A 27,941-nucleotide genomic window follows, 5' to 3' on the forward strand; every position below is an offset into this window, starting at 1 on the left:
CTGTTTCTCTCTGACCCCTAACTGCAGACCCGCGTTGCTGAGTAATGAGCTCCTGGTTCTCACTTCCGCTGCAGGTTGGGACCCCATTTCCCCACCCACATGTGAAGTTGGCATGCAATCTCACTTCTCGCCAGTGAGACTTTAAAGCACCATCCTATGCAATATTTGTAAACTTAATGAAAAATGAATGCAGTTAAATATTCCACCAAAAGGGGAGGTGGTGTTTTGCTAAAATAACATATGCGACATTAAAGTTTCTTAGCTTGCCCTCTTTTGCGGCATTAGTCATCTTGGGAAAATGCCTGCGTTTGTCATAGTCCTATCTTCCAAATGGAAATTTCCTTCCAAGACAGAGTACGCTGGGCTCTGATATTTAACCTATAATTAGTGTTCCCTCTGGAGGATTTCTCCTCTTGATGCAGAAGTCCCTTTGTCACTCAGGCTTCTGTCTGACGATGATAGGAACTGCAGAGCAGCAGAGCGCATCACGGGGCAGGGGATGTTTGCTCAGATCAAACAAGCTTAGATAATTCTGTACCAGTGGAAACACTCAACAATCTAAGTAGCAAACCCACAAGAAAACAATAGAAAGTATAGAAGGCAGAATAATGAAACAGAAATGAGAAGTGATGTAGACCCCAGGTTTTCCTGTGGTGTTGCCCAAGTATGTGGAATAAGATCACTCACCTTCCTGCTTTTCTCATCACGTTCACCAGTATTTTTATAATAGTTTTTGACTTTTCAGCTGCTCTTTATCAAGTGTGTTTGGTTCATAGGTAAATAGCCATCTGTAACTCTTGATACACAGCTCCCCCTGGCAGGCGTTTGGTCTTTTGGTTATGGTGGCAGTTTACGACAACAAGGCAGCTGTCTCAGCATCATTGTTTGGGAGCAGAGAGAACACGGCACCGTCAGCTCAGAGCCGAGAGCAGAAGTCCGGCCTTGTTTTTTGTTAAGCAATACCTCCTTTACCTGTTTCCGGCTCAGCTGGCGGAGAGATCACTGCAACAACCTGTGTTTAATGTGTTGACACTAATGAATTCTGAGAATTAATCTTCAGTCAACAAGGCATGATGGAAGGTACTAGAATTTCAAATTAGGTAGTGGATTCATTTCTTTCAAGGCTAAAATTTGCTCCCTTTTTATCCTAGTGGACTTTCCTATCAGATTCAAACTGACCACCATGGCCTTGTAAATTCAGAGTAACTCCAGGTAATAATACCTCTCCTGGTAGTTTAAGATTTTTGTTTTCTCTCTTAGCACACAGAGAACCACACGTAAATCCAGATTCTAAAAAAATAATAATAATAAAAAAAGAATTACTGATGATTTGGGGGAGAAAAGTTGTCTTCCCCAAATCTAGTCCTTGTTCAATTTATTTTTTCCAGAGTCAAAGGCTCTGGGATGAACTGAGCTTGGGGAATGTATTTATATATCCTCAGTTTGAGAGACTGTGTTCTGCAGAATCAACAGTTAGCAGACACCTTAAACATGCTGGCGATATTTAGAGGCTCTGGGTGTTTCCCCTCAGTCAGCTGAGATGAGGACTCTGCCACCCATTCCAAAACTCTAGTACAGTACTGATTTCTAATGACAGAGCTTCCAAAGATATCCTTTGCATGGTCTTGGTTCCACTAATACAGAAAAGAGTCTATGATCAATAAGTTTGAAAGCATGGGCTTAAACAAAATTAAGCTGTTTTCTTTCCCCCTGGACTTTTAAGAACATTTAACATGCTTATGTGCATTAGGAAACTCCTGACTTTCAGGATTAGAGTATCACCAATGTTCCCCATAATTTTCAGACCAGAATACTAGTTTCTTTTTTCAGTGGAATGTCTTATGTGTCTAATGTTTCACCCAACTCACCTCACACTGACTGGCCCCCATTTCCTACACAGATGTCAACATTTTATACATTCTCTTGTTACACTTTTCAGTCTCCAGCCGGGGGAGATATTCTGCATCTGGGATTTGTCTTTTCTTGTTTAATAAGCAATCCAGAAATGAGTAAGCATATTACCGCTTTCTTAGATTTCCATGTTTGTTCTTCAAATCAGGTTAGAGGATTTTATCATGTGTTTAAACAGGATATAGTGGATGTCAGGGGTTCCTGTAGATCCTGACAGTCAATTCTATCTTATTCCACCAAAACCCTGCCTGAAAAAAGAATAAATGACAAACTGACAAACAGAACAGTATGAGTTTGGGGCACCAAGTTGCAATGTCTTAAAGCAATAAAGAATATGATGACCTAGTTAAAGTTGGTAAAGGGACTGAAGTTCTTAGAGTGATGCAGCTCAGGGGTGAAGGTGAATGTTGTGGTGCCCCCCATCTCCCCCTGCCCCGAGTTCCTGGCTACACAGCTGGCCTAGCCAGGCTTCTTGCATTGCTGATCCAATCTGCCAACCTTGAAATGCCTCTACCTCTTCTCCACCTATTGAGTTCAATCTAATTCCAAAACTCCCCCAAATCTAGCTCACTTCTCACCTGCTCCACTAGGTCTTCCCTGAAAGGAGTCCCCCCCCCCCCACCTCCACGCCAGTATTGTTCCTCATGGTGCATCTGGACCATTTTAAGCAACACACTGCCGACTAGAAAGGATTCTCTCATGGAAGTCAGGAAACTGGCCTCATCACTATTAGGATCTGACCTTAACATCCTCACCTCGTAAAAAAGGGGTTGAAATAGAAAATCCCTGTCTCTTAGCTCCCAAACCCTAGGCTTTTAGTGATTAATTTTTATTCTCAGTAAAAGAGTTGGAAAAAAGTTTACAATTGTTCATACAGAAAATAATACAATAATTAATAAATAAGAATACAAGAATAACCCCTGTTTCACATACTCAAAACTGTAAGTCTACTTTTGCCCCACCTGTATATACACAGACACTAGCTTCTGTGACCCCCTATGTTTCTGTTTCCCTTCCAGCTCTCAATTCGATTGTAGATGCTTGAGGAGAAGCATCACAAGTTTTATGAATTAACTTATTTTGGCTAATTCTTGCTGTGTAATAAATGTTTGCTGAACAAATGAGGTGATATGATTCCAATGACCTTTATCTACTAATGCATGATTTTCAGCCATATCGGCTCCTAAAGTAGAACTTTCCTTTATTTTTCAGTGAAATAATAGCTCCATTTCAGTTGGCTCTTTGCTCCCCAAGAGAAAGAAGATGCAAGAGGGTTTTAGAGTAAAGCTATGCCTGCAAGGTCTTCATGCCCTTCTCCTAAAAATCCTCCAATGCGGTTGGATATGTCACAACTCTGCTTAGCATTCCTCCCATCTACACTCACTTCAGCTTTGCTGATCCAGTGGTATAAAATTCAGCCCACTTGGGTCTTACCCAGAGAACTAACAGATCCTCTTGATCATTCCAGAAAGTAATATGCCTCCCTTCATTTTTTTGGATCTTCAAGAGACAACAGATTCACTTGTTTTGTTTCTTCCTTGTTTGATTATCTCACTTTATTGTTTAGTCCTCTTTTCTCTTACTCCCTCTGTGGTCTAGAGAGAGACCCTCTCCAAAATACCAAACGATCTCGCAACCTGATTGGCAATCTTGCTCCCCCGCCAGATGCTAAAATTATGAAACAAGACATTGCACCTTTAATTGCATCCCCAGACTCGAGTGGAGACCTATTTTCATAAGGTTGGAGTAGGAGCTTGCTGGTCTTTTTCAGACCCTCTCTAAGGCGATTTAATTACTGAAGTACCAGAAGGACCACGTTTTCAGGCCTCACCTGGAACACTGTCCCAAGGCACCTATCCAGAGAAGAAAGGGAGAAGCAGCTTCAGCCCACTCTCCCATTCACATGCTGTTTCCATTCATTGTTGCGCCTCCCTCCTTCGGTCTCAGCCCCAAGTTACTCGGGTTACTCGTCTGAAGTGCTGGCACTAGTCAGCAGGCCCTCGAGGGTTGCCCTGGAGCTCTTGCTTCCTTTTTAAATGGTACCAGCTGGCAGTCTGATGAAACAGCCAATGAAGGAAGAAAGCCAAAAAAAGGGTAAACTTTAGGTGGAGGAACCTGTTAAGAATTCTCCCTGCGTTTGGGGATCTATCATACATGGTGTTGGGCAAATAAGTTTGTAAAATGTGATTTTTATGTTTGCTCACTTTGTTAAAAATGGCGCTGCCCACTTGAATGGTGCTGCTGCCCAGGTGAAACTGCTAGTTACCTTCCTATTTGGGAAGGGCCATTGTTATGCTAATGTGTGCTGGAGGAGGGGTCTGTGTGGGCCCAGGTAGGTCTTTTTTTTAGAAAGAGGAAGAAGCCAAGATGGAAGAGAAGGAGAGAGAAGCCAGTTTTGTAGAGTAAGAAGCCATGTTGGCAGATGGGGAACCAGAGGTGACTTAGACTGGTGGGGGCCTTTGATTCTAGGAAAAGGCAGAAAACATTCTCCTGGTTGTGGAACCAGAGGATGTGTGAGTGGGTTTTGGAGCCCTGTGTGTTTTACTCGCCGGCCATTTGCGAGTCTAGAATAAAGGAATGGCCCACAAGGTTTTGGTTCCGCAGTCAGATGGATACCATCTAACTGAATCTAATGGGAACCCGAATGTGCATGGCTGTGATGGCAGCGACTACTGGCCATGCACATGGGTACAGGAGGTACGTCTACTTAGTAATGAGAGACAGATACACTGTGACCTGCCCCAAAGCACTGGGCAGACTTAGCTGCAAGACCCAGGGGCTCCTAGACTCCTGTCTGACTCCCTCTGAGGCCCTGCGGGATGTGCAGCACCACCACATCCATCGACAGTAGGAACTCTCAGAGGACACAGACTGCTTTTATTTTAGGAGTTTTCATACAGCATTCCTCGAGCCAGGAGGACAGGGCCATTCACCTGTTACCTGACCATGTAGCTACCAAGAGGTTCCTTTTTTCCAGGTGCTTATGGAAATATTAGCAATTATTTTCCTTTCACAGTCTACATATGTACATTGATGGTTATACCTGGAATTCAGGGAATGTTGCTGGAGTAAACACAGGAACATAGTATTTTTTAAAGCATGTGCATTGATTTTTTTATTTTGGGGTAGGAAAAATAATAGATTACACAAAAGGTCCCTGAACCTATTAAAGTCACATGACTGATCTCATTCCATGGCAAGGCAGAGGTGGTATTGAAGTCGTACAGGCGGCAGGAAGGGGATAACCTAGGTGCTTTTGGCTTTTGTAGCCGAAAGCTCCAGTTCCAATAGATAGAAAACCCCCTGAATCAATTTGAAAAGGGAGTGACTGCGAAATTTACTGAAAATCTTTTCAAGACTAGAAGGTGAGGATGTGAAGGTGGTTTGAAGTGTAAACTGCGGAGGTTAAAGCCTTTTGTAAATCCAACCAACAGTTGAGGATTGTTTGGGGAACTCTGCTTAGATGTTTTGAAAAATATGCTCAAGGTGAGGCTGAACTTCTTACCATTTGTCAGTGCATTTCATTATTTAAAATATTTTGTGTTTTGGATGTTGCCGGCATGCCACTATTGGGAAAACTGGAAGCGTTTATTTCATGGAGTGGGTAGAATGGCATCCAGTATTTATCTCCAGCCCCCTATGTGAGCTAAAGACTGATAGCTTCAAAGGGCAGCTGTTGAAATTTCTTTCTCCTGTCAAGGGCAGCTAGCTACTCAGAATGGAAATGCGATGGTAATTGAAGGGGTATTCATCAGATTCAATTTCAGTAGAAATTTCCTTGTGTCAAAATCATCTTTAATAACAGAGTGCATACAGCAAAATGTACTGAATCATTGTTTTCTTTGAAAAGGGAACTGAATCTGAAACAGAAAGTGGCTACACCGGTGTGGTTTTAACCAATTAACTATAGAGGAGTTTAAATACAACTCAATTTTTACCATTTTGAATAGACTTTTTGTTCCCTGTTTGCATAATTTTATTCCAATTTATCTGAATTACATTGTAGAAACTTCCTGTTCTGAGGTTTTCTGCTTCTTCAGAAGACTTGAGAAGTCCGTGTTGAACCTTCTCTATGCAGGATTCTTTATGATCAGTTTCTTTCCCTGCAAAAAACTCCTAGATGCCTTTTCCCTGCCACCAAATAGTGAACGTTTTATGTTAGGATTTGACTCACGTGACAGTATGTAATTTTATATGCTTCTAAAATAAAGAATATAGACTAATCAACTTGTCTCCATTGTAAACATTTTTTCTAAGATAAAAATTCAGACAGAAAATTCAGTCCGAGCACTCTATTTTTTTCATTGTTTTGAGTACTACAAATCAATTGATTGTGTTTTCAATATGTATTTAAACTAAAATAGATTTCTGATGTTTTAATTAATTCAACTAATAGAGAATTATTTTCTTTCTCTCTCCTGGTATATATGAATAAAGAGCTTTGTTAGGTTAGTGATCAGGTTTTATAAATGAGCTTTTCCTCTTCTCTCTCCTATTCACAGGGGAGCCAGGTGTCTAAGATTGTATTTTGGATTGTTTATTGATTTTTGCAAACAGGTGTCTTATTAAGGATTTTGAAAAGCGGCCTTCCGTCACACAGCTCCTCGACCACCCATTTATTCAAAGAGTCCACGGAAAGGTTTTGTTTCTGCAAAAGCAGCTGGCCAAGGTCCTCCAAGACCAGAAGCATCTAAACCCTGTTGTCAAAACGAGGTATGGTACTCAGTCTCTTCCTGCTTTCTCTCTCTGGTTATTAACTAAAAACAGCATGCCATGTATTTTGATTTGCCCAGCATTATTAGCGGTAATTATCACATCCGTGCATTTCTGAGAGTTTTATTTACATGATATTAAATACATGCCTAGTGGATGAGAGCATTAGAGCTTCCCATTTGTGCTCTTAGGGCTAGTTTCTTTGCACTGTACCTGAAATCTCACTCTGCCCTTGTGTACTAGTTTAAAACCAACACGTATATTTATATTTAGTATAAATGTGGATTATTTTAAAACCAAAAAAGGACACTGTATGAAGCCAGTCACAGCTGAGATTGTGTGAGAACTCTTTGTTTGACTGTTGCAGACTGGAGAATGGAAATTTAAGCTGCTTGGTGGTTTGGGGAAAGATTGCAAGCTAAATGCCGAATCCTTTTTCTCTAATGTGCTCTGAGCCCATTTTCTTTAGTTAAAAATCTTTCTTAGAGGCAAGTTAATATTTTAAAATGATTTCTCCCCAGGTATTGTCTACGCTTTCTAAAACAACTGTGGTTTTTCCCCTCCCTTTTTAGACATTTAAAAAGTAAATGTTTATTTTCAAGGGCAGTTGCATAAAGCAGTATTCTGTGGTGGTCTCTAGAAATAGATCTTTGGTTTCTGTCCAGAGGGTGGCAGAATTTCCCTTTAAAAAAAAATTAAATGCAAATAAAGCTGCTCAGCAATTATTTGGTTTTATAGAACTGGCCAGGGTGCAGATAAGCTCTAATCCATGATTATTAAGAGACCATTCAAAAGATTGGAGGTGAAAAAAATAAAATATCACAAGTCACAAGTTCTGGAATATTCATGTATTCTGCAGAAAATTGTTTACAAATCAAAAAGCATCAGAACACAGAGCTAGAGGCATAGTTTCAAGGTGACTGCATCTTGCTGATCCCCACCTCTTCAACGAGGCTTCCTTTTGGGTAGCTCAAAACACATTTTTTCCTACTCTTTTCCCCTTTGCATTGCCATTTCTGTTTCTGTGGCTTGCCTACGCGGTAGAGAAACACTCAGAAATTCTTGGTATTTGGTGCCTTTTTGAAGCAGCAGAATCTGTGTTTAAGCCCAGGGGAACTGAAATCCCTTTTCTCCCCTGCTTTGTTCCTATAGACCAGCCCCTGCCCCTCAATCACCCACCTACACACAAACACAGACACACACACGCATACATGCACACACACACACACACACACACACACACCAGCACCACCACTACCAAAAATGAAGATGAAATAAAATAAAATAGAAACTCAGCATGTAAATGCTTTTAAGTTGAATCAGGTGTCTGTCTCCTGCTTATCCCTCTGTTCAGAAATTTGCCAGGATTTCTGAGACTTAGTTTGCAAAGTTATTCTGCTTTTCACTGTTGCCTGACTTTGCCTGTTCAGATGTATGTTCTCTATTTAAAGACTCTTCTCCTTTGACCATAGAAAATCTGTCTCTAGGCTCCTCACCCCCTTTCTCTAACTTCTCTTTATCTTTGTTAACTCCTTTGATGTCAAAAGCCTCGTATGGTGGCAAAGGCTTCTCACGGGGGAGGGGGGGGGGGGGCTTTGTAATCTTCAGTTTCACTCAGAATTTTGTGTTTCTTTGAAAATCGCTTGCAAAAAAATGCAACCTCAAAAATAGGTATGGAAACTTTAAACAGCCACTGCCTTAGGAGATAGGAAAGTTAATTCTAAGGGAATCACAATGCATTTAATTGACACATCTTGTCGCTCAGTCTTCACTCTGACTTCCTTTAGCAACTGGCAAGGAGGTGGCTGCATAGTGTGTTTAAGCCCACCCAGAGAAACTCTCAAATATCATTTGATGCTGGTAATTCAATTGATTTAAAGTTGTGAATTTCTAAGTTGAGGTGGAAAAAAACCCCAGAAAAATTGAGGTGAGTGTATAGTTAAGTGAGACAAATACACAACTTGTCATTTTTCTGCACAAATGGTCACACAGCGGGCACTGCAGTGAGAGGGTCAGAACCACTGGCTCTCCAAGTTTGAATGCCAGCTCAGCCACTTACAGACAGACTTAAAAACTTTTGTTTTGACATTTCTTCATCTATGAAATAGGGGTTATCCTGACAGTTGAGTCAGTACATTAAAACTACTTACAGCAGGGTTGCTAACCCAGTGAACTCAATCGGAGTTAACAGTGGTAGAGGTAGTATATACATGGTCTATTCAAAGTCTACCATTTCTTTTGGCCTTAATCTATGCAAATTCTACCTTTTGGCTTTAATTTGTGCAAATTCATCTCTATTTGCTTACCAAACAACGTCATGAAAATAAAGAGTACTGAGGTACTAAATGTTAAAAATAGCAAGTTCTTTCTCTTATTTAAAATCTAATTTATTCACTTATTCATTAAGAGACATTTATATGTGTGTATGTGTCAGGCCTTTTGCTGAACAGAGGAACTACAAAGGCAAGTCAGATACAGTTCTGATAAAGAGCTGATAGTCCAGCGTGTGAAACAGATAAGAATCAGATGAGAACAGCTCAGCATGAAAAGTGCCTGGATAGAGGGATGCCTGGGGTACCCCCAGAGTGCCTGGCAAGGGGAGACCCCTGGGTCCTAGAACTGTCCTGAAGACAGTCGGGAAGGGGGGTTATTCCAGGTAGAGGGAGAGAATGAGCAGCGAGCAAAGGACAAAGACGCATAGGTAATGAGAGCTTAGGGGTTTGGTGAAAAATTAATTGGCATTGCTGGAACTTGGCACGGGACAGGGCAGGCACCCGGTTATGATGGCTAAGGAGCTGGGATTTGTTCCTTAGGCACTTGGGAGCCACTGAAGGGTTTCAAGCAAGGATGTGTTCCAGGAGGGTTGTTCTGATTGAGGTGTGGGGAATGGAGTAGAGCTAGGCAGAGCTGGAGCCAGAGAGATGAGTGAGAGCAGATCGTGGCAATGGCAAAAAAAAAAGATATTTAAGATAGTGGCAGTGTCGGGACTTACTGGTGGATTCAACAAGAGAGATTAAGGAAAGCAGAAGTTTCCCAGGGTCTACCCAAAGTGCGCTGCTTCCCTGCCATGGTTCAGAATGAAATCAAACAGAAGTTGCAAGACACTAAGAGACAGACAGAAAAATCTTTTCACTGAAGCTGCTTCATATTCCATCAAGTGCAAGGTCATGTACTTCCAGAGAATACACAAAGCTTCCAGCTTTTCACACACTGGACTATCAGCTCTTTATCAGGTCTTTAAGGTCCAAACAGTAGGGAGAAGTTGGTAGTGGGTAGTTTGAGGAGCCTAGAAGGGAGGGAGAAACCTGGAAAGGTGAAGGAAAGGATCTTATAATAGAGGAAGACATTGGAGAGGGGAAGGGAGCAAGAGAGAGAGGGAGAGAGAGAGAGAGAGAGAGAGAGAGAGAAAGGAAGAGGGAGTGAGGATCAAGGGATTAAAGGGAAGACTGACTTTATAAGAAACCTCAAGGTTGGGAAAGACACAGAACAGTTAGATGAAGATACTTAGAAATTTGAGTGGTGAGGGATTAGGAGCAGGGGGCAGAGGAAGTACTATAAGGAGACTCATGCTGAATGGCTTGTGTCTTTCCAAGAACCTGAGTAAGGTGGTTTTAGAATTGGGAGTTGTAGACCCCAAGGAAGCGATAAGTCTTTGAAACAGTCACTATGAGAAATAAGATAAAGCGTCCATTAAAGGTGGAAACAATGATTGCTCAATAGCACACACACAAACAAAAAAACTCAGGTGGAATTTAATAGCATTTCATTGTCAAGAAATTAATCAATGTTTAAGATAATGCAAGTACAGTGTTCAGGAGAGCATTTGACACTAGAACCTCTAAAAAAAAACGTATTATCACCATCACCACATTTTTCATTTATTGTCTTTTATCAATTCTTAGCCAGAAGTAGGAGAGAAAAAAATCAGATACTGTGATTTTCTTCAGGCTTGAGACTGGCTTGGATGGACATGATGGGTAGACAGGGGCAAGGGAATCAAGGTGAGCAGGAGAGTGTCCCTGGGGCTTTGGGGTATGGAAGAAAGTGAATCCAGAGTGGCTTGTTGACTTTGAGTCTGGGTCAGGGTCATGGGATTGGCAGTTATAATGAAGATAAAGAGCATATTCCATGAGGTGTCAAGAAAAGGGATTGTAGAACTGAGATCCTGGAAACTTTTGAGAGATAATTGGAAACTAGTTATAGCTGAATTTGTAGACTACTTTATGGAATATAAATAAATGTTTTTAAAGAGTTGACAAGGCCCTGGCCAGTTGGTTCAGTGGATAGAGCATTGGCCCAGTGTATGGCCATCCTGTTCGATTCCCGGTCAGGGCACACAGAAGAAGCGACTATCTGCTTTTCTCCACCTTTCCTCTTTCTCTCCCTCTTCCCCTCCTGCAGCCTGTGGCTCAGTTGGTTCCAGCATGGCCCCAGGTGCTGAGATCAGCTTGGTTGATTTGAGCACCGGCCCCAGACGGCTTGCTGGGTGGATCCTAGTCAGGGCATGCATGAGTCTCACTATCTCCTCTTCTCTCACTTAAAAAAAAAAAAAGAGTTGACAAGTTGAGAAATTCTAAGATCAGTATGTGAGAAAAAGTAACAAAGTGATTGGTGGGGAATGGAAAGACCAAAGAGTGATAATGGAGTAGGGGTAAAGAGAAAGGAACATAGAGGTCAGGTGCTGGAGAAGATGGTATAAGAGGGTGACATGAATGTTTCAATAGGGAGAGATTGGTTAGGAAGAACAACGAATGGGAAAAGGCAGAGGGGAGCAAGGATGGTGGCCCCTTCCCCTAACTCCTTACAGTGAGTAGATGGAGGGAGGAGCTGGGGCAAGAGCATTATATGGAGGTGGTCACTTTCAGTTATGATGAGGACATAATGAGTGCTCAAGAATAAGGCACAGAATCATCTGTTGTTCACAATAGAGCAGGAGCTACACTGTGCATGAGGAAGGGCTTGAGTGGTGAGGCCCCATCTCACCTCTCCTGGTGTAAGCATCCTAGCACTTTTGAGTGGTGCAGTCTTTTAAGGCTGTGATTCCGATGTATATGTGATCACATCATATATATGAGGTGACATTGTACTATTTTGAGATCTGATAGTGTTTGCTGATGCTGATCATAGTGTCTGAATAAAACGATTGAACTTTTGTTTTTCCAGTAATTTATAATTTTGCCATAACCTATATTTGATTCAGGTACAATAGAGAGCTTATGTATATAAGGCTTACTCTCTCAAAGGAGGTTAAACAGCCCAAAAATTCTGTGAACAAGTCTGGAGCTTCATTTTTACTTGTCAGAGGTACTGTTAAGCCATTTTCTTTATGACAGCTCCCATTTCCTTGACCTTGAAAAGGACTTTTTCTTCAAACCAGTTTTGCAAATTCCTAAATTCATTGGTATCATCTGATATGTCTAGTCACCATTAAAGTTCAGAATAGCAGACATGAAAACATGCTTTTTTATCACTTAACAAGAGTTAGTGGGAGAAGAGCCCAACCGCTGTCTGGAATGAGAGTGCAGCAACTGGGTTAACTGCACTATGACCCCTCCTGCCTTCCAACCTCCCATGTACTCAACTGTAATCCTCAGTAAAATTACACGAGCTAGTGTGTCATTCCCCCTGCAGGTGGCTTGGGACAGGCTGAAACCACCAATGTTAAATTGTTAAATGCCAAAGGTCTACTCTATTGCTTGGTAGAAGAATTAAGTTGCTGATTGTTTTCTGCTCTGTTCAATAGATTTTGATTCTACCCTTGTAATTTGCCCGAGGCTGATTAAAACAATGACCTCAGCTTTTCTTATTTCTTCTCAACCTGCAGCAGTGACCTTTAAAAGCAGATTTCTCACTGTTCAGCTGATGAGCTTTTCCCAGTAAGCCTTGCTCACTCACTTTCTCTTACCAGCAAACATGAGCATGCGTGCATCCACATATCCCATATTACATACACTGATGGGTCGCTGGGCTCCTGTGTAAATGAATGGCTTCTAAATAAACACTTCATCAAGTGCTGAAGATGCTTTACACATAGGCGGTTCAAGATCCTCCTGTCCTAACAGACAAGAAATAAATCCACACCCTATTATAATTAGTATTTGCTATCTATATATCTGTCTCTCTATAACTGAGAGAACAAATTCATATTCAATTTTCTGCTAGTGTCATTGATAAAATGCTGATTTATTGGAATTCTGGCCAAAACCATGCTTAGATGAAAAAACAGGGAGATCCTACAGTGATTTCCATCCAATAATAACTCTTCTATTTTTTTTTTTAAAGGATATGCACCCTTTTTTTTTTTTTTTTACTTTTTTTTTTTTTTACAGAATTTTTTTCATGATTTTTAATTTATTTATTAATTTTTAGAGAGGAGAGGGAGAGACAGAGAGAGAGGAGAGACAGAGAGAGAGAAGGGGGGGGAGGAGCTGGAAGCATCAACTCCCATATGTGCCTTGACCAGGCAAGCCCAGGGTTTTGAACCAGCGACCTCAGCATTTCCAGGTCGACACTTGATCCACTGCGCCACCACAGGTCAGGCAACTCTTCTATTTTTAAATCTATGTGTTGTAATGTTTGTTTGATAGAAACTTAAGTTCCAGGTCAAGATAGAGCTTATGTAGGTAAAGTTATCTAGGTAATATCTCCATCCATATTGGACTTTCAGTAGAATAGTGTCACATCTAGACAGTCTAGTATTGTTTTCACATTCTAGGTCTATGATTATATAATTATAGTCAAAAGTTTTTCTTTCATCAGATCTGTTATCAGAGGGCATACTGAAATGGAAATAATGATTTGGAAGAAATATTCATCATCATTGACTTTGTTTCATCAGTAGTACTCTATCCTCAATTTTGAGTAACATTTTCCTTACTATAAGGAATCCATTGAATGTGGTGATAAGGGAGTGGTTCCTCTGATCTACCTGTAATGCTGGTGGCTGAGACAGGCAGGTTCACATTGGATTCAGGCAGATGGTAGAGGAACTGCAGAGCCAGAAAGCAGTGTGCCATTCCTGTTTAATAGATTCTCGCAACAGCAGACGAGCAAACAGAAAAAAAGCAGTTCTCATGGCAGCAGGCAAATGAACAGCCAAAATGACCCTCATAGTGGTAGGCAAGAGACCCACCAAAACCACACCACTGGTTCTTGAACTATATGGGTTCTTGAACTCATAGGCTTACATAGGCTATGCCCATGTGGCCCTGCCACATGCTCATGCACCAATCATGCAAAGTACAAGTGAGCAAGCCTAACACAGCTGTTTCCCATACAGTATCCAAGTGTCAGTTTGTCCCTGTGCTCTATCCATGATCTCAAAAGTCTTTGACTTAGAGTTTTGAGGACTTCTACCTTTAAGCCTGGACTCTTTCCCTTACTCCTTTTTATCCCTGTTTTGTCAATCCCAAAGATTTTGTATCTGGAATCTGTGTTAGTCATTCTTCAGGGCTTTGCTGTTCATCCTAGTTGGTGGTAAAGGGAAGACTGTGTCCTGCCACACCTACGTGGAGCTCCTGCAGCCCTGCTCTGACCTTCCTTCATGGAAGTCATTGTTTCCACAGGCATAGTTGACAGACAGGAAGAGGCTAAGGGACAAAGGAGTTACTTTTGAACAAAATATAGGTAAAACAAAAGACTTTTATGCCCCAAAGCTTTTTTAAACGAAAGGAGTTTATTGAGCAGCATGCTAGCCAGAAAAGGTCCCAGGTCCTGGGCATGCAGTCTCAACCACCAGCTGCAGGGCTGGATGGAGAGGACATGTCCACCATCCCGGAGTTGACAGGCTCTTTCAGACATTAGTTTAGGGAAGAAACACATAAGTCGTTTTGAAAGATTCTATGTTGGCTAAAGATAAAGGGGTTGAGGAAGGTGAAGCAGCTAGTTCCGGAACAGGTGCATAGTCTGGAAGGAAGATGTGGTTGCTCTTCAGGATTGGATGTGGGCCGTAGTCCGGAAAGTTTGTGCAAGATAAACAGATGCAGTGGCACCTGGTGGTCATTTATTCAGCTATTCTCTTCAGATAATTGCCAAAATAGCTACCTGGAGGTTAATTCAAAGTTCTGACTTACGTTCAGGAATGTTATCAGTCTTTGTTGGTTTCAGTCTGCAGTTGTTAACTGATTAACGTCTCTTGTCTCTTTCTTCCATCTCTCCAGTCTACTATAATTTAATTTAGGACATCTAAGAATTTTCTCCTTGTCATGCATAATATTTGTTAATATTGTTCACAGGGCCAACAGCTCAAATGAAGAAGTCTGCAGGCCCAGTGATTAGATATTAAAGATCACTCACAAGGCAATGGTTTTAGTTATAAGGCAGGTAGTATAGAGATTATATACTAGCCTGACTTGTGGTGGCGCAGTGGATAACGTGTTGACCTAGAATGCTGAGGTCGCTGGTTTGAAACCCTGGGCTTGCTTGGTCAAGGCACATATGGGGGTTGATGCTTCCTGCTCCTCCCCCTTCCCTCTTGCTCTCTCCCCTCTCTAAAATGAATAAATAAAATCTTTTTTAAAAAGAGAGAGAAATTATACTATAGTGAAGACAGCTGCACTTCAGGAATTTAGTCCATCAGATCAATTACCCCAGCATCTGAACCAGTTTGGTGACTTCTGCAGCCACTTTCCTATTCATGGGCTGGGCCCCAGACATTTCCCCCATTCTCTTCTTCATCTGTGCCCACTGTGTCTTCAGGGATCCACCAGCCTCTGCCTCTCTGTTACTCACTCTTCAGATCCAGTTCCTTCTCTTCACCCATTTCCTTGGCTTTAATGTTTCAGACTTGCCTTCATTGCTACTTGAAACAGGGACTCAGACACTAGTTTCTCCTCTTCTGATCACTGAAACCTAAAGGCAGCCCTACACACCACCATCCCCCACCACCATACCAACCCCAAATTCCAAGAATCAGTCCAAGCCACAGCTTGGAGTTTCTTCCTCTCAGAGCTCTAACCCCCCAAGCTCCATTTGTCTGGGAAGCCAGGCTTGGAAGACAACATACTTAAAGACTCATAAGAACAAATAGAACATCTAGCAAAATGCAATATAGATTTTGCTGCAATTTGAAAATATCTCCTGAGTCATTGAAACTGTAATACCTTACTGTGTACTCTTGACTTAATAGAATGCCTTTTGCTGCTTATCCATTTGTTTATATAACCCTCCTTTCCTAAGCTTTGGAATACTCAATTCAAGTATTTTTTTAGTTGCCAATCTGTAATTTTCACATTGAACAAGGAATTCTTCAGCAAAGATTGATAATAGATGCTATCCTCAAGTTAGGCACTAGGTGGAGCATGTGAATTTAGAGCAAATTTAAATTGTTGCTAAGTGATGACAAATCATTTAACTCAAGAAAACTAAAAAGTTTAAACCAAACTTATTTTGATTACTTTAAACCAATACTAGACAAATACAAAACAATATAACGCTTTTTATAAGTATATGTAATGTGGGATCAGGTAAATAAAGACATAAAAATTGAAATAAATAATTATTTTCTCTTCAATAGACTCTCCAGACCCCATAGCCAAAGCAGGAGAATGAAGCAGGCAGAGGTTTCAGAGGAACACCAGCGGGGAAGGGCAGAGATAGGGCTAGCAGACAGTGTTTCCCCTGGCAGAGAAAACAGAGTGAGCTTTATCAGAATGGAAAGATCTTGTGTGACGCTGGTGGTTGAGGCCAGGCAGGTTCACGCTGAATTCGGGCAGACGGTCGGTAGAGAAACTGCGGAGCCAGAAAGCCTCAGGCCATTGCCCATTGATTGGAGGCTTGCAGCGACAGGTGAGCGAATACATAAATGAAAAGTGCATTTTGTAGTGGAGGGCAAGGGATCAGGAAGACTGCCCCTCACAACGGTGGCTGACCGAATCAGCCTCGCATTGGTGCAAAAGCGATCTGAGAGAATCGCCACTGAGGGAAAGCACCCATAGCTTTTCATAGACACACACGTCACTTTCTGCCATGTGCTCAGGCACTAATCAAGCAAAGTGCTTGCAACTGGGTAACCAGCGAGCAAACCTAACACAGCTGTTTTCCCCACATTCCATCCCTTTAGGGTTGCTCATCTCACAATCTATGCCACAGGTATCTTCTGTGATGATCCCTGTGCAAGTAGTGAGATACATTACATAAACATAAACAGTACAGACTACAGCAACAGAATTACAAAGTACAAGTTATGGGTGAAACGAGAGAGTGGTCTGCAGCACCAAGAGAGGCCAATCTTTCTCTGCTAGCAGAATACAGGCCAGAGTTTTGTCCACAGACAGCACAGTAGCTGGTACCAGAGGCTGCCCCTGGTGGGCATACAAAACCTCATTGGCCTGTACACCAGAATTTGCTGATTCTATGAGTAACAAAATGGGAGAACTCATTATGGGCCATAACAAAATTACAAAGATGCCCTTTATAATGCTTTCTCCCTGAGCGCTCAAGGGATAATACATTTCTATCTTAGGCGGCCAGATTCTGGTTGCCCAGGGAGTTAACTGGAAGCCCACTACTAGCCCCTTACCCCACAGTGCCAACAAGGCCACTCATTGTAGGTAGGGGGCCTATACAGTCCAGGGCATGTCCACTGAAGCCATTGGCCTTTAAGAAGGACTGTTGGGGCAGGCTGGAGCACGTTGCCCTGCTGTCCAAAGCCCGGCTTGAGTAAAGTGTCCTTGGTGGGTATCTGCAACTAAATGGAAGCAGCTATCCAGTGCAGGAGGGCCTCCACTGAAGCTGGGCCCCCCATCGAGGTCTCTCATTCAAAATCTGGAGTACCATCCACAAGCAGTGTGTCCATTCAGTAAGGGAGCTGGTGCCCCCTCTTGTTGCAGTCCCTGCTTTAAGCTTGGGGATCCTCCTCTCCTTCAGCTGTCTCCATTATATAATCTTGTAACTATGCCACGCACACACCAACCATTTTATTGGTAGCTGCTGGGGCTATTTGTTTCAGCAGCTGCCAAAGCTCCAAAAGAACTTTATTAGATTTCCCATCTAATTTCTCCCTATCTGCCTCGGCTACAATCAAATCTACCCACATCTGTGTTTGGGTAACCCTTATAGACCTGTTTCTCTTGTTAGAAGGGGTGGGGAGGTGGGACCACTGGCAGCAGCCCTTACAGCTTTATGATTTCATGCCACCTCCATCTCACTCAAATCTGCTACTATCTGTGTCATCACATTGATGGGTTGCCCCACATAGAGGTTCAAGATAGCCACTAATGACCCAAAAAGGGCTGATGGGGTGCTACAGAGAATAAGGTTCCTCATCCTTGCCATAAACACTTCCTCGTCTGGCCCACGAGACCTCAGGTAGAAAGCAGCATTCTTCATACTTAGCTCCCAGATGACCTACTGCAGCTCCATATATGACTGACACTGACTCACTGCCCCCAGGGTGTCTCCAGCGTTCTGCCAAACTGTACAAATGGTGGCCATCACCCATTCTAATAGGGTATGGTTTCCTGGGTTGTTATGGCATTTCTAAAGACACTGCCTCAAGGAAAAGTGCATGGTAATGGCAGCCAATTTCTCCATCTCTGTTCTGGAGAGCATGATGCCATTCAGCCCTGTGTCCCACAACTGCAGCAACCAAGCTGCCAGGGGCTCAGTGAGTTTCTGCCTGAATTTTTCCTCTAACTCCATCAGCTCTGCCTGGGTATAGGACCAGGCCAGAGAGTGCTCAACTACCTGTGGAGGGCATTGTGCCTGCCCCTAAGGGACTCTTGGCTGCTGGGTTTTTACCTTCTGGGTGACCACCAGCCAGGCTCTGAGTCTGCAGATGGCAGTTTCAGCCCAAACCTCCTTTCCCTCCTCCTCAGAAGATGAGGGTTTGAAAATGCCTGCTTCTGCCAACTCAGAGCCACTCTGCTGGCATGGATGCAGCTCCTTCTTCAGCAACTGCTTCAGCTCTTGCAGCTGCCTGCTGGCTCTTGGCCTGAAGCTGAAGCTCAAGCTCTTGAACCCACAGTTGTATCTCTAACAACTGTTACTGCCAACATTCAGCCTCTAGGGCAAGTTGCAGCTCACAAACCTGTACTTCCTTCTCCAGTGACCATTCCAGTTGTTGTTCAGCCTGTATTTCATACTGCAGCTCTCGAGAGTGGTCAGCCTCCTTCTCTAGCGTTTGTTCCGATTTAAGCCATTGCTGGTTCTCACCTATGGCCTGAATTGCAGTTCTCGACTCTGCAACTCTTTCTCCAGTGACCACTCCACCTCATGCCATTGTTGGTGCTCAGTCTGCAGCTCATCCTGAAGCTTTGGACCTTGGGCAGACTCTTGCACAGAGCCACAGAAACCATATGCTGGAGAACAACGACCACTCCTCTATCCCACCCATCAACTTTGGCGGCTCCATACCTATCTGATTCAAATCCTGCTCACAGCATGTGATGTAATGCTGGTGGTTGAGGCCAGGCACATTCTCACAGAATTTGAGCAGATAGTAGAGGAAGAGAACTGTGAAGCCAGAAAGCCTCAGGCCATTACCCATTTATTGAAGGCTCACAGAGAAATGCAAGAGAATAAACAAAGGAAAACTGCTTTTTGCAGTGGAGGATAAGGATTCAGGAAAACTGCCCCTCATGGTGGCAGCTGAGGGAATCAGGGAACTGCACCTTGCAGTAGCGGAGAGTCATCTGGGAGACCCATCACAGAGAAAGCACCCACAGCTTATCATAGAGACACGTGGCTTTCTGTCACATGCTCATATACTAATCATGCAAAGTGCTTGCAGCTGGGAAACCAGGGAGCAAGCCTAACACAGCCGTTTTCCCCTCAGCTTGCATCTGTATCAGTTTCTAAACTGTCAGCTTCATTTCTGGGAGCACATTCTAAGAAATTTGATTGCCTGTACACGTGGAAAAAGGCAATAACATTGCTAATAACAATAGGAAAAACCTTTTAAAAGTTTTGTTGTTTATAAATTATTGTTGGAGAAGATTATTTGAGAGAATCAAGCTCATATTTGCAGACAACATCTGTATGCTTCCCCAAGGCTCAGTCTGTGAGACAGGCAGACTGGCATTCAGACCACCCTCAGCAGGGTCCAGAAGAGAACCGTTCAGTCCTGGTGGCATTGCTTTGTAATCTTCACACTGAAAGTCACAACTTTCTAATAGAGTTTATTCATGTGTGATTTTGAAATTAAGGTTTTGCCAGGGCTTTAATTCTTAATTGGCTGTAAAAATCTCATTCAGCATGAAGCTTGACATCTTTGTATGCAGTGCAGGCTGCCTCTCAGTCCAAGGCATGAGTTACTGTAGTAAAAAAAAGAGATATCCTGGGAAACTCTGCCATTGACTCAGTGGCATCTTGAATTCTAATTTTGAACTCTGATTTCCAATCTTGTTACTGTTTGTTGCTCCAAGACCCAGGCATCCTGCCCAGGGTACGTAGTTTCTTTCAGTGGAGAGAGAAAGAGGAGAATTGCTTACTCCATCATGACAAGAATCAGATCTGTGGACAATTTATTAAATTCTTGATTTATTTTTGTCAAAAGATTTGTAAAATAAACTAATATAGCCTATATCACATAATTGCAAGGTATAAATAGAGGAAGGAGATAAACTAGCTGAATTTAAGATGATAAGAATTTAATAATTTATGAAAAATATGCTGGGATATTTTATTTTATGAACTTCCAGGGGGGAAAATGCTTAGGTTTTGTGTAGAGAGAATTTGGCTGGAAATATGCACCCTTCTGCTGTTTTTCCTAGCAAAATAGTTAGAAGCCAGCAGCAGATTTAAGTTTTATAAAAATTTGTACAGTGGTACCTTGAGATATGAACAGACCAACATACGAATTTTTTTTAAGATATGAGCTGCGACTTGGTTCGTATTTTTGTTCAAGATCCAAGCGGAATTCCGAGATATGAGTTGTGATTCAGGAAGCTGCCGCTAGTTGGCGCGTTGGCGCTTGGGTGCATTATCGGCAGTTTGATATACGAGTTGACTGACGAGTTTGGTTACAGAATGAATTAAATTCGTATCTCAAGGTACCACTGTATTTTAAACCCATTTGATTTATCTTTGATATAACTGATATGTTAGAACAAAGATGATTAAACTGCCGTTTAATAATAAAAAATGCATAGGTTATAAATTTGATTTTATTTAGTATATATATTAAGCTTCATCTACTTTGGATTTTTATGGGAATTAGCAGGAAAACTGGTTCCAGCACTGAAGATGACTAATTCCATGCTTTACATACCTTTCTTCAAAATATCAGTGATGAGGATTAGGAAGAAATGTTTAATGTAATGGGCAGGGAGAAAAAAAAAGCCAACGATCTCTTTGCCCATTTCCACTGTGCTATAAACTCAGGACTCGATATGCAGAGCTGCTGGGTTTGATTCTTCCTTATTATCTACTTTTGTGAAATGTGTGTAGCAAGGGACAGAGTGCACATTAGGATGCCATGATGCCTACGTGCTACTTAGAGCAAAACATTTAGTAAAACCAGCCTCTGGGACCTGGCAAGATGGACCTGCCCCCTTTACAGCTGTGTTATGATGGGCCTAGAAGGTGATAGGGAAGAGCCACGCAGGGATGCTTCTCTGCTGATGAATTTATAATACCTGGGAGGACATTTCACATGCGGTTTTCTTTAGTTAATCCTATTCTGAGTAATGTGTGGAGTTGTGCAAACTGTTAATTCCAAATTTGGATAAGAATGTATGAATAGCACTTTGGTACCTTTTCCCAACCCTTTTGCATTTTTATATCTGTGACTATGTTAGCTTTCACAGCCACCTGTGAGATAGATGGACCAGTCATGAGTGATTCTATTTATAGATGAAGAAAACTGACACGCTGGCTGTTTAGGGTTTGCTGAGTGGCCCACACGGCATTACTCACACCCTGAAACTAGGACCCAGAGCTCTCAGCTTCTAGGCCAGTGCTTTCCCTATATCGCAGTGAACAGTGAACAGTTTAGGAAAGAAATTGTGGGAAGGCCTACTTTGACCTTGAATTAATTTTATACCTTAAAGAACTATATTGATTGCCAGCCAAGGTTTTTAAAATGCCAGTGAGCAACAACACACACACAAGAGCAAATAAGGAGATGCACTTAAGGAAGGATACTGAGTGCTGCTTTGTTTCTAATGACAAGAGATGGGAATCAGCCTCATGGTGATCAGCATTTACACACACACACACACACACACACACACACACACACACACACAACAAAAGCAAGTGTGCTGAGTAAAACCGACAGTATATAATTAAATATACAGAATGTGTATATTGTTCATGGGTACATATATGTGCATGGTCATTATTTAAAAATAGCCAGGAAGGAAGGATACCCACGAAATAGTGTTTACTCAGGAAAGGTGAACGGTATGGAACAGGGGTCAAAGGAATTTTAAATAAAAAAATACAATGTAAGCAATATTTTTACTTATTCTCAATATCATTTTTATTGAATTTATTGGAGTGACATTGGCTAATAATTCTATACAGGTTTCAGGTGAACAGTTGTGTAGTACAGTGTTTATATATTGCATGTGTGTTCACCACCCCAAGTCAAGTCTCCCTCCATCACCATCTATCCCCCTCTACCCTCCGCCAACTTCCTCACCCCCTTTCCCTCCTGCAATCCCCACACTGGTGTTTGTGTCTGTAACTTTATTTTCTTTGCTTACTCCCTTCACCTTTTTCACCCAAACACCCAACCCCCATCCCCTCTGACAGCTGTAAGTCTACTATTTCTATTTTGTTTGTTAGTTTATTTTGTTCCTATACAAGTGAAATTATATGGTACTTTCTCTGGCTTATTTTACTTAACATATTGTAATAATCTTCAGGTCCATCCATTATTGACTTATTAATATTTGCTATATTATTCTATGAAGTTTTCTAGGTATTAAAGTCTCTCAAAAAGTTGCAAGTGGTACTAGTGGATAGCATGAGGGGACCTCAAGGGAAGTACCCCAATAAAAACTATATGCCTAACAGTGAAGAGAAAAAATGTGAGGAAGTGCTGCGATTGGCATTTAAGAAAAGCAGATATGAGTATTAGACGGACCCAGTTGGTGATGCTTCCTACTGTGGTAGAAGATTGGCTTGGGCTCTGAAGCTCACCCTGCCCCGGGGAGTTCTCCAGTGACAGGGAGAGCTTGGGGACATGGACTGCACTTGCTCTTCCTGCCCCTTTCTCTGCAGTCTCTGAACATGTCATGCAATGAAACTGTGAGTCATTCTCGTTGTGTTTTTTTCTGCTACGTTATTACCATCTTTGAGCTAATATTCTCTGTATAAACTTCTAGGCGTGAAAGGATGCATACCAGAAGACCCTATCATGTGGAAGATGCTGAAAAATACTGCCTTGAGGATGACTTGGTCAATCTTGAGGTTTTGGATGAGGTACTAAATATTTAGTAGATAATTCTCCCTGATAACATTTGTTTCGTGTGAATGTTCTGACCTTTCTTTTGTAGCCCATATTCTCCTAAAGTCACTTGAAAATCGAATTGTTTGTATACCCTTGGTGAAGCTCAGAGAGCATTCCATTGCTGTGACATCCGAATTGTGCTCTTTTATAGTCATCCAAATGTCCTAAATGATGATGAGAAAGGGAGTTAGATTTTTCCCATAAAGCTCTTTATATTGTAGATGTGAATGTTATTATATCAGCAGAAAATTATTTTCTGTTTAAAGTGCAGTTTAACCCTTAAATTTAGATAGTTGTTTGATCTTCATAAAGAAAAGCTTCACTTAAGAAAATAGTGAAATTAGCCTGACCTGCGGTGGCTCAGTGGGTAAAAAAAAAACAAAACATCAACTTGGAACACTGAGGTCGCCAGTTCAAAACCCTGGGCTTCCCTAGTCAAGGCATATATGGGAGTTGATGCTTTCTGCTCCTCCCTCCCTTCTCTCTCTCTCTCACTCTCTCTCTGTCTCCTCTCTTTAAAATTAATAAATAAAATCTAAAAATAAATAAATAAAAATAAAAAAAACTTTAAAAAAATAGTGAAATTAATATAACTTAAATTCTAAACTTAATAATCCTCATTTAAAATATGCATGTTTAATAGAGCAGTTAATTGTACTGGACCTGCTTCTCCTGATTCTAACTCTGGGGACCCTTAACTGCAATGCATGAATCACTAAAGTATAATATAAAAGTGTTCAATTCTATATTCTTTGAGAAATAAAGTTATTATTTTGTTTATACTTTATCAATAGGAATGAGCTATTAAATCAGTTCTAAATAGAACATTTTGATTGGGTGAAATAAGTATTTCCTATAACAAATAAAGCCTTTGCTGGATATTCAGTGTCTTTTAGCAAGTTCCAGATGAATATCTTTCAGATATTCCTATTTTTTTTTATGTCAAGGCAATTATCTGCTTTTACGATCATTAGAGTCATTGTATGATATAAATTGACGACATTTATCTTTTAGAGGAAAATATTCTTGTAAGAATGTTTGTTCTTATTTTTGGACTCTCTCCCTTGATTGGAATTAATGTTTTCTCTCTACATCATTCATCCTCTTTCTAGGATACAATTATTCATCAGTTGCAAAAGCGTTATGTGGACTTGCTGATTTACACATACGTTGGAGACATCTTAATTGCCTTAAACCCCTTCCAGAATCTAAGCATATACTCTCCGCAGGTAAGGGATACTTTAAGAACATGTTGCTTCTTAATAGGAAATTAAACATCACAAGGAGAAAAGAAAAGAAAGAGAAAGTGAGACTAAACCTATGGCACCCGAGTGGTAACCCCAAACTGCAGAGAATAATGCAGCACAGATGGAATTCTTACATTTTGGGGGAACTTTTCAAAGCAAGGTGTAACAATGATAGCTAACATTCATTTAGTGCTGAGTACAGACACTGGGTCACCTTGTTTACTTCTCACAACCCTGGGACACAGGTACTATTATTAAGCCTCCTTGGTTCACAAGGAGACTTAACATAGTGAAGTTTACTCCCTTACATGAGCTTATGCAATCAATAAGTGAAGAACTGGGATTTGACCTCAGGCCTGTCGACTCCAGAGCCTGTGCTCTATAGCCTTCCTGATGCTCCAATTCCCCCAATAAGTGACAAAGCCTTGGTTTCATGGGAAACAGGTCTTGGAGCATTAGAAGATCCAGTGGAACAGTAGAAGGATCCTTTGAATTATTTTTTCTTCAGTTTTCCAGACTTTATCATGGGGTGAAGCGTGCCTCCAATCCCCCCCACATCTTTGCATCAGCAGATGCTGCTTACCAATGTATGGTTACTTTCAGCAAAGACCAGGTAAGAAGTCATGTTCCTTTTCTACAAAGTCATACAGTAGGATGTATTCTGTCTTCCTCTGCAGCTCTTAAGTTTTCCTGAAAGCTTTCCATTCTGATTGCTGGTGTTGACTTAAGGAAATAGGAAAGGCAATAGTGGAAAAGGAACAGTGATAAAGCCAATGTAGCAGGAGAACCTGAAAACCCTTTTCAAGAAACATGAAACTTTCATGTCAAGAGCACTTACTTTCCCTGATAAAATGTAATAAGGATAGCTCTAATGTGCCTATGAGATCTAGAGCTAACACAAACCTGATTACATATAATGATCATAATAGAAACAAGATGTAGAATGACAAATGAAGTTCATTTCTATTAAGGTCTCAAAATTCTCATAGTCCAGTCCTTTTTGTATGAAATATTGCTCACAGGTTGGCAGTGGTCATGCACCACACTGTTAGCTGCTGAAAAATTGTGATGGATTTGGTCAAGACTGAACAAACCTTACACTCATTGCTAGTTAAACCCATGTTTGAACTTTCTGGGCCTCCAGTTCAGAGTGGCCCGAGCAGCATATCCAACCTTTGACCTTTCCTTTACTTTCAATATGTATGTTTTCCTTTGTGTCTTCATTCTGTTTAAAATAGAAATAATCTAATTTGGTGAGGAAATTTTACAAAGGAACCATGTGTATATTACCTGAGACCTGTGAAATCTCTGTTTTAGATTTGTTTAGGAATAGATAAAATTAAAACAGTGCAGATTACAAAATGGAGTACACAGTTTCACCATAGGTTACAAACTTGGCTTCTGCAAATTCTGATCTTTTGCAGAGACTGACTTCTGAAGTGTCCATAGATTGCGCAGAGAGGAAGTAAATGGAGAGATAGGTGTGTTTCTCAAGTTAAGAAGTTGCCCTACCATGTTGTTGGTTTTTTTTTTCCTGACGCCATATGTTGTCTTTTCCAACACCAACCAATTCTCCAATTCTCCAATACTAACTGGATGTCCACAATTAATCAATTTAATTCTGACCCTCTATCTGGAGTGAACACGGAGCTCACAGGTTCAGTACTCAGTCCCACAGGATTGCTCCCACTTCAGGTGCCAGCTGACAATGGGGTGCCAGGTCACCCACACTTCTGTCTGGCAGACTACAAATTCAGGGATTCTCACAATCCCCTTCAGGTTTGATAATTCACTAGGATGACTCACAGAACTCAGGAAACACGACTTACATTTACTGGTTTATTGTAAAGGATGCAGCTCAGGAACAACCGAATGAAGGCGCGCGTAGGGCAAGGAGCAGGGAAGAGGAGCACTGCAAATCTTTCATGCCTTCTCTGCGCACACCCCTCCCAGCTCCTCAGCACATTCACATCAGAATGAGGCTCTTTGAATCTTGCTGATCAAGAATTTTGGTGATTCACTCAATCTCTAGCCCCTCTCTACTCTCCAGAAGTTGGAGTGAAGGGGCTGAATGTTCCCACTCTCTAATCATATGTTTGATCTTTCTGGTGGCCAGCCCCGATCCTGAAGCCCCACCTTGAACTACTTGGTTAGCAGTTGAGTTTGGTCGAATGGTACTTGTTTGTGAATAACAAAAGATGTTCCTGTAACTCCTGTCATTCAGGAAATTCTGAGGGTTTTAGGAGCTCTGTGCAGGGAACTAGACAAAGACCAAATATATGAGGGGGTTTTTTGTTGTTGTTATACCGTATCCACTAATCTCTTTTATTCTTAAAGAGCTCCTAGAAATGAATGATAATATCAACATACAAAAAAGTAGATAAAGTATATGAACTGATCACACACACAAAAAATATGAATGACCTTAAATATATGAAAAGATATCTAACCTCACTCATAATTTAAAAAATGCAAATTAAAACTATGCTGATATACCATTTTTTGCCTATCAGATTGGCAAAAAAAATCCAACATACTCTGTTTGGTGAGGCTGTAGGAGAATAGGCACTTCATATATTGGTACAATCCTTTGGGAAGCAATTTGGTACTATACATTAAATATACAAATGTATTTACCTTTTCATGCAACAATCCCATTTCTAGGAATTTCTTCTACAGATGAAGCTACATATAAATATAATGACCTATGTATAGTGTTATTCATTGCAATAGTGTTTGTAATAACTAAAGGGAAGGAAGCTCAAGTATCTATTCATATGGGCCTGGTTAAATAGATTGCAGTGCATCTATACCAGGGGTTCCCAAACTTTTTACACAGGGGGCCAGTTCACTGTCCCTCAGACCATTGGAGGGCCGGACTATAAAAAAAACTATGAACAAATCCCTATGCACACTGGACATATCTTATTTTGAAGTAAAAAAACAAAACGGAAACAAATTTAACATTTAAAACAAAGAACAAGTAAATTTAAATCAACAAACTGACCAGTATTTCAATGGGAACTATGCTCCTTTCACTGACCACCAATGAAAGAGGTGCCCCTTCCGGAAGTGCGGTGGGGGCCGGATAAATGGCCTCAGGGGGCCACATGCGGACCGCGGGCCATAGTTTGGGGACCCCTGATCTATACAGTGGAACAAGAGGCCACTATGAAAAGGTTGAAGAAGCTCTCAATGTACTGAAAAGTGAAGATATATTGCTGAGTAAGAAATTCATGGGGACAGTAGTGGATGTCTTATGAAAACCATAGCTGAACCCCCTGGGGTTTACTGTGCTGTGACTTCTTCACCGACACTCCATTTTCCACGCCAGTGCATTGTCATCAGCGGAGAAAGTGGCTCTGGGAAGACGGAAAGCGCCCACCTGATTGTTCAGCATTTGACTTTCTTGGGAAAGGTACTGACCACCTGCTTCATGTACTGTGTGTGGCTAAAGTCTCTGCAGAGTAACTGTATATTTTACAAGTGATGGAAACACTGTGGGTTTTTTTTTAAGGGTTTGTGTAAAAACATTCTATCTTTATCATGTTTGCCTCCTGATAGCTAGGGCTCTGCAGCTGTCAGCCTGTAGTCTTTCTTTTATATAGTGAGGGAAACAATGCCAGGCTGAGTTTACTAGATTATTAGTAATTAATTTTTTTAATGTTTTT

General features: G+C 41.4%; 1 protein-coding gene across 6 annotated transcripts in view; it reads left to right on the forward strand.

Annotated features, from left to right (window-relative positions):
• Nucleotides 1-27,941, forward strand: part of MYO3B (myosin IIIB) — a 547,413-nt gene that overhangs the window by 226,030 nt on the left and 293,442 nt on the right. For all 6 annotated transcript variants that reach the window (XM_066345578.1, XM_066345581.1, XM_066345576.1 and 3 more), the window contains 5 exons: nucleotides 6,469-6,624; nucleotides 22,899-22,995; nucleotides 24,136-24,252; nucleotides 24,779-24,883; nucleotides 27,605-27,688. In XM_066345578.1, coding sequence (XP_066201675.1) covers nucleotides 6,469-6,624; nucleotides 22,899-22,995; nucleotides 24,136-24,252; nucleotides 24,779-24,883; nucleotides 27,605-27,688 — 559 coding nt within the window. The remainder of the gene's footprint in view (nucleotides 1-6,468; nucleotides 6,625-22,898; nucleotides 22,996-24,135; nucleotides 24,253-24,778; nucleotides 24,884-27,604; nucleotides 27,689-27,941) is intronic.

The sequence above is a fragment of the Saccopteryx leptura genome, chromosome 7 (assembly GCF_036850995.1).
Source record: "Saccopteryx leptura isolate mSacLep1 chromosome 7, mSacLep1_pri_phased_curated, whole genome shotgun sequence".
Lineage (NCBI taxonomy): Eukaryota > Metazoa > Chordata > Mammalia > Chiroptera > Emballonuridae > Saccopteryx > Saccopteryx leptura.